The sequence below is a fragment of the Mchenga conophoros genome, linkage group LG14 (genome assembly GCF_057382185.1).
Source record: "Mchenga conophoros isolate Kocher_MC1m ecotype Shallow Benthic linkage group LG14, M_conophoros_male_GT1.1, whole genome shotgun sequence".
NCBI classification, from domain to species: Eukaryota; Metazoa; Chordata; class Actinopteri; order Cichliformes; family Cichlidae; genus Mchenga; species Mchenga conophoros.
The window spans coordinates 5,414,718-5,422,073 of record NC_140539.1 but is presented as its reverse complement, the minus strand read 5'-3'; the positions used below and the strand labels follow the sequence as shown (position 1 = coordinate 5,422,073).

The 7,356-nt window shown below is 39.5% G+C and overlaps 1 protein-coding gene across 5 annotated transcripts in view; it reads left to right on the top strand.

Moving 5' to 3' along the window:
* The first annotated feature begins 1,218 nt into the window (after positions 1–1,218).
* The window catches only part of LOC146559132 (Na(+)/H(+) exchange regulatory cofactor NHE-RF3-like), a 30,068-nt gene continuing 23,930 nt past the window's right edge, over positions 1,219–7,356 (top strand). For 3 of the 5 annotated variants that reach the window (XM_085244867.1, XM_085244864.1, XM_085244865.1), the window contains exons 1-4: positions 1,498–1,533; positions 3,364–3,389; positions 5,695–5,737; positions 5,831–6,030. In XM_085244867.1, coding sequence (XP_085100993.1) covers positions 1,518–1,533; positions 3,364–3,389; positions 5,695–5,737; positions 5,831–6,030 — 285 coding nt within the window. In that variant the 5' untranslated portion in view covers positions 1,498–1,517. Of the gene's footprint in view, positions 1,534–3,363; positions 3,390–5,675; positions 5,738–5,830; positions 6,031–7,356 lie in introns of all 5 variants that reach the window. The other 2 variants (XM_085244868.1, XM_085244866.1) reach the window with 1 other exon arrangement.

Genomic DNA, 7,356 nt, shown 5'->3' with positions numbered 1-7,356 from the left:
CCCTGCACGGTATGTACCACCGGCAGATAGAGGAGGTGGCTGATACCCAGAAATCCTACCAGTGGCTGGACAAAGCTGGACTGAAAGACAGCACAGAGGCACTAATCATGGCAGCACAAGAACAAGCTCTGACTTACAAGATCCATAGAGGCTGGGGTCTATCACACCAGGCAAGACCCCAGGTGCAGGCTGTGTAAAGATGCCCCAGAGACAATCCAGCACATAACAGCAGGGTCCAAGATGCTAGCAGGCAAGGCATACATGGAACGCCATAACCAAGTGGCCGGCATAGTGTACAGGAACATCTGTGCCGAGTATAACCTGGAAGTCCCGAGGTCAAAATGGGAGATGCCCCCAAGGGTGGTGGAGAATGACCGAGCTAAGATCCTGTGGGACTTCCAGATACAGACGGACAAAATGGTGGTGGCTAACCAACCGGACATAGTGGTGGTAGACAAACAGAAGAAGACGGCCGTAGTGATCGATGTAGCGGTTCCGAATGACAGCAACATCAGAAAGAAGGAGCACGAGAAGCTGGAGAAATACCAAGGGCTCAGAGAAGAGCTCGAGAGGATGTGGAGGGTGAAGGTAACGGTGGTCCCCGTGGTAATCGGAGCACTAGGTGCGGTGACTCCCAAGCTGTATTAACAGACCTCTCTGCATTGAATCATATCTGTTATTAACCTCTGTCTCTCTTCCACAGCATGTCTTTAGCCTGTCTTCCTTCTCTCACCCCAACCGGTCGCAGCAGATGGCCGCCCCTCCCTGAGCCTGGTTCTGCCGGAGGTTTCTTCCTGTTAAAAGGGAGTTTTTCCTTCCCACTGTCGCCAAAGTGCTTGCTCATAGGGGGTCATATGATTGTTGGGTTTTTCTCTGTATCTATGAAGCGCCTTGAGGCGACTTTTGTTGTGATTTGGCGCTATATAAATAAAATTGAATTGAATTGAATTGAATTGAGTGGCTCCAGCAGATCCCGGGAACAACATCGGAGATCTCTGTCCAGAAGAGCGCAGTCCTGGGAACAGCTAAGATACTGCGCAGGACCCTCAAGCTCCCAGGCCCCTGGTAGAGGACCCGAGCTTGAAGGATAAACCGCCCGCAGGGCCGTGCTGGGTGTTTTTTTTATAATAAAATAAAATAAAATATATAATAAAATATATTTTATATAATAAAATATAATGATAATCAAGAATTTATTTGAAAACATGTTGCAGGATGTATTGCTTTGGAATAATCAAATTTATTTATTTGGTTTGAGTTATTTTTTTTATTTTGTCCTCCACAGTGAACAGCAGTGCCACAGAGTGGTAAAGGTGCATTATGTTGTCTTTTCCATTGCAATGCATCACACTCTGCACACAGACCTCTTGAGGCGTGTCATGGAGTAAATGTTTAACCATTATGGCTAAGCAGAAAGCAGTCAGTATCTTAGGTTTTTATTATCTGTCTGTTGTGAACCTTGTCCGTCCACAGTGCCTTAGTCTGAGCAGATATAAATGCCAAGCACACAGAACTTCATGAGGTCCTTAAAAGGTAGGGTTTATTTTCTGCTTCTCAAACATATGACTGTTCGTGATTTGAATATTCAAATGTGTAAACATGCACTCCTTAGTTACGGCATAATTCCTCTGTGTGAAATGTCATAGCAGTGATGGTAAGCCAGTTTACTTTTGTTTTGTTTTTTACGGTAAGTGTTTTATGCATAATTATCATTGTGGTGGATTGTGTTTTTCAAAATGCTATGGTATATATTGCTGTCAATATAAAACCACACACTAACTTCAGCTATGTTCTTCCTGGTTAAACATTGCCTTTCACTATTTGAAAAAAATAAATCCACAGGCAGGATATTTTTGTGTGTGAGCACACACTCACACGCATGTGTGTGCACACACCTACACACACAAAGTTGGATTTGAAGAGTATTGTGAAATATTGACACAAAAGACCATGTTTCTGGGGGGTCATTTCCACTACCCTTTCTTTAAACATAATGAATGAATTGCATTAAAGAGAACGGAGAATGAGAATGTGCTCATTTGCACATTAAAAAAGTTAATGTTTTAAGGGTTCAAGCAACATTCCGACCTTCACGCTTTATGCTATATCCAGAATCAGTGACTGGCTTAATCAATGTTTATGTGAGAAATAACTTGCATTTTTATTAAAAATTAGTTTATTATGCTTTCATATGCCACAATGCAACGGACACAACTGACATATATTGCATTTTTTCCTTTTTGAATTAAATTTTGCTTCTATGCAGTTGAAACTATGCAGTTTTCCAGCTATGCAGTGGCAAAACAAGTACAGCATGTACATGTCAAAACGAGCAGACAGGAGAGGGTAGACAAAAATTGTATTCACTAATTATCATGAATCTAACTTTATAATGATTGATGATGGGTTTTTATTAGTGATAAAAAAAAGAGTTAAGATAAGTTAAGCTGTGTTATCCTTTCTATAGCAGGTGATAGATGAAAAAAAAAAAACCATAAATAATATAATGTGTGGCCTTGTTTGGCCACCTCATACAGCCAGAATAGCCATGGTGGTGGAGTGGTTAGTGCTGCTGCTTGAAGGTTCCTAGTTGGGGCTTCTTCTTTTTTTTTTTTTTCTTTTTTTTTTTTTGAGTGGCACTACATGCTCTCCCAGTGCCTGAGTGTTTTTTCTTTTTCTTTTTGTGATTCAATTCAATTCAATTCAAGTTTTACACTAATAAAGAGAAATTTTTAGCAATCAGATGACCCCAAAGAGCAAGCAAAAATGGGAACTCTATTTATCAACATCAAATATTGATAAACTATATTTATCAGTATCAAAGCTTTATCATAAGTTTTAAGTCTAATCATCAAAGTAGAGAGGGTGTCTGCCTCCCGAAACCAAACTGGGAGCTGGTTCAACAGAAAAGAGGCCTGAAAGCTGAAGTGTCTGCCTCCCATTCTACTTTTACCAACCAACTGAAACCAACTTCTACCAGTTTACTGTGAAAGGACAGAGGTTTTCACAATGCACATGTTGAAACCACCAGAAAAAAAGCAGCTGGCCCTTCAGCTTAATCAGCTCCAGTCAATGTTAACAGGTGACAGGCACACTCATATAACAGAGCTACAGTCACCAGTCAGATTGAAACAGCAACAATAGCAAAGTGCGACCACAGGATGGCGGTAATGTAATGTAATGCAATGTATGATATGAAAGGAGGGACTTTGGTAAGTCTTTATTTATGTCTGTTTTTAGATATGACAAGGTAAGTACTGCTTGCCATGGTTGTCCTGAAAAGTGTATAATATAATGAGAATTCATTATATCCACAAACTAAGACAGATGTATCTACATGTTGTGTCACTGTTTCTCCTTCAGGTGGCCAGAATGCACAGAAATCCACAGTAAGTTCTCCTTTTGACCCACTAGAATCTTTTATGCCTTGCGATGAACATGAGCGGCCTTTTTTTCCCAAAATGTTGTTGTAGGTTGTGCTTAAATAAATACATTATTTCTGATTTTTGTCTCCAACTTGATTGCTTGTTGCAATTCAGAAAACCCTTAATATCATGCAGCAATTAAATAAATTTGTCTATTTGTCTCTAAATAAATACTAGTCCACCTGCTGAGACTAAAGCTTGTCAAATGGTAATGATAAATAGACTGTCTCTTGAATAGCAGTACTTTGACTCGTTTTTATACAACACCTGAGGACTTTTTCTATGCTTCTTCTGCCTAACGTGTGAATTGAGCAGCCAGGGATTGAAGCACTAACCTTCCAACTAGTAGACGCTCTACCTCCTGAGTCAAGTGAAGCCAAAACATCTCTATCCCCCCCACTGGTATCTGGCTGGCCCCTCCTATGTTAGTGGAGGCAAGAGTTGTTAAACTAAAAAAAAAGTGAATGTGAGCAAGTGAGTTCTCCTCAGCAAAATTCCTTTTTTGCCATTACTTCTTAACATGCTGTTATGGGTTCAAAGAGTTACCATTACTGTAATTTTACTATGAGTATTATACTATAAGAGTAACAGGGCGGACACCTTCTTGAGCTTATATGATTATTTAGTAACAATGTGTTTCTATCTCTCTCCACAAGTCAATGGACAGTAACACTAAAATAAAATTTGGAATAAATAATGTTGCTGCTGTTAAACTTCAACAGTCCATTATTAAACACAGTACTTAACGCAGTAATAACCAAAGGTAATATTTTATTTTAATTTTACCGTCATGTAGAGTTAATGTGTGTGAGTGCGTAATAAAACTTAAACATTTCAGATTTTTTCATATCATCCTCAGTCTTACCCTAAAATGTCTAAAAACATTTTCAAGATATTTCGTCAGAGCCATCTCTAGTCACAAAACAACTGATGAATAGTCCCATGTATTTAAGCTCCATTGGGAGATGTCTCATTGGAGGTGGTTCTGAGGGTTAATATGCAAATTATCACATGACATGAGCCAGTGTGTAAAATAAATCATGGATTACCATCTGTGAAACATTGCCCCAGTGCCCCATTATGTGAGCCATCAAGATCACGTGAGGTAAGGTGTGGATTGAAGTGACAGGGCAGTGATGTCAAGATTACATTGTAGTTGGCTGACAGCTAGTGTTGTAAGCCACCACTGGTGTTCGATGTTGGTCATTCATCATGGACATAGATAGACTCCTTTACTGCTTTCAAACCATCTGTCTTCTCCTCAAAGGATTGGCCTTTCTCCTTTCAGCTGAGTTTTGTCTTGTTGTGCCATGTGTTAAGTGCTTTCCTCATTTATTTCTTCTGCCTTTGAGGGAATGTTCTCTGTTGGTGCGTTAGAGTCCTGACCACCCCAAGTTTGTGTTGTAGTGTTTGGTGTGAGTCAAAGACTACTGAGCTGTGTCTGTGGGTTTTTGGTAAACTTGAATGCTGAGGCTGGGGTTCTCCTCAGCACAGTCCAGGAGTGGTAACCTATATTCAAAGGATACCTTTTTCTACTGGGTTCAAGCACCGTTAGGTGGTTGTTGTTGCGATTTGGAGAAACACAAACAAAATGGAATTGAAATCAATTGAAGTGATTTTGTTTTGTTCCTCTGAGGAGCCCAAAGATTCACTTTTCACTTTCTCTATGTAAAGATTGACTGTGAAGGGTGGCTGTAGCTTAGGAGATAGAGCACGTCATCTACTGATCAGAAGGTTGATGGTTTGATCCCTGGCTGCTCCAGCATGCTGAATATCACTGGGTTGCTACACTAGCTCCAAGTTGTTCTCCCACGCAAGTGTGTGAATGTTAGATAGAAAACACTTATGTAGGAAAAGCATAATAAACTGTTTGGGTGAATGAGGCAAGTTGTATAAAGCTCTTTGACTGCTCAGGTAGATTAGAATAGCTGTATATAAGAACCAGTCCATTAACCATTGCAATGGGTGACACTATTGGACTTCAATGCAGAATTGTCCAATTTGGTATAGCAATATTATAATTGGGAGTGAACAGGAATATTATACATAATAAATCTTGTTGTTAATCAGTGTAACTAGATGTGTTTCTTATGTTAAATAGTCAACATAAGAAAATGCATATATACCTTCTGTAAAAGGTGCATGTTCTGCTGTAAACAGGCCTTCTCTGTGCTAGTTTTTTATATGAAACTGTATCGTATCCTTTTAAAATTGGAGTTTTAAATTGACTCTAATATCTCCTTACATCAGTTTTACCTTTAATCCAAAGGAAGGGATTGACAACCCAGCTCTGGTCATGACTGATGATCCTGGTGAGATGTACACATCTTTACAAACAAAACATTTCATAATACCCTCCCGCTTCCTACTAGTTGTTGATTTTTTTCCTGTGTTTGCAAAGCCAGATCCAAGCGTGGTGCCGAGACTGTGCCACCTGAAGCGTTCAGAGGGCCAAAGCTTTGGCTTTCATCTGTGTATGTACAGCCAGGGTTTTGAGATCACAGATCTGGATCCATGGAGTCCTGCAGAGCACAGTGGCCTCAAGGATGGAGATCGAGTACTGGAGGTGAATGAGGAATATGTGGTCAACATGGATTTTAGCAGGGTTAGTATCTAGAATTTGTGCAATATGATAGTGGGTACAATGGTGGTTAGTTGTGTTACTCAAAGCAAGCAATGTTTACTCACAGCAAGCAGGTGTTTGTAGCCTCCTAGGGGCCTTCTGTAGAGTTAGCATGCTCTCCTTCTGCCAAAGGCATGGATTTTAGTATCGTTAGTGATTCTGAATTGTCCAACTGTTTAGATGTGAAACCTGAGTATTGACGACCTCCTTGCCTCGTACCAGCTGAGAAAGGCAAAGAGCCTGGCTAGATAAGGTTATGAGTGGCTGAAACCATAATTTTGCTTTCAAGAAAATGGAAGGATGGTTTCATGGTGAGGATTTTCCGCTGTGTGTTGCATTTTTTAAAACAACAGACATTCTGCAAAATAGCTTGTCCTTTCTTACAGTGCATACTTGCTGTACTGCAATTACATTTCTTTCTTGACTTTCCATCCTTTAGAATGTGATAAATTCTATATTATTTGACATTGTTTGACATTGTCACATACTATCCCATATGGAAAAGAAATAGTAAAAACTTATAAAAGACTTGCATAAGATGTGGCCTACTTCATGTAGTGAATCATATAAGGCTTATATGATTTACTCATGAAAGTGGCCACTTTCTCATTACTTTCATATATTGTTTTAGTAAGCATCCAAAACATACAAGTTTCATTTATATAATTTTTCAAGGGACCTTATATCTGTTTTCACTCTTGTATGCTTTTCATATAAGTTTCACACAAGACAGACACAAACTTTATAAGATGTATATATATCTTTTCCATATGGGTATGTAAGAGGTCAATATTAGTTAATCCCAATCAAAAGTTTAAGATCACTTGAAAAATGGCAAAAAATCATATTTTGCAAGGTTGGATCTTAACAAGGTTCCAAGTTGAGCTTCAGCATGCAACAAGAAGAAACATTTTTTGACCATGCAATATATTGAAAACAAGAATTAAATTGAAACAGGCTGTTTTACAGCTGATCAAAAGTTTAGGACCACATGCCTTTAAAAGGCCAATTCTGTGCAAAAATGTGGATTCATTGTCCCATTCTCAGGTAGTCACACTGTCAGGACGTTCCAATGGCAAAAGCAAAAAAAACCAAAAAACGTTCCCTTTTTGAACGTGGCCGGGTTGTCGAACTGCAGAAGCAGGGTGTCTTACAGTGCGTCATCGCTGCTTAGGTGGGACGCTGTAAGACAGTCGTTTGGAATTTCTTAAATGATCCTGAGGGTTATGGAACAAAAATGTCAAGTAGAAAATTTCACCAGCACTGAGCTTGAGGATCCAATTGGCTGTCCGTCAAGACACTGGACCT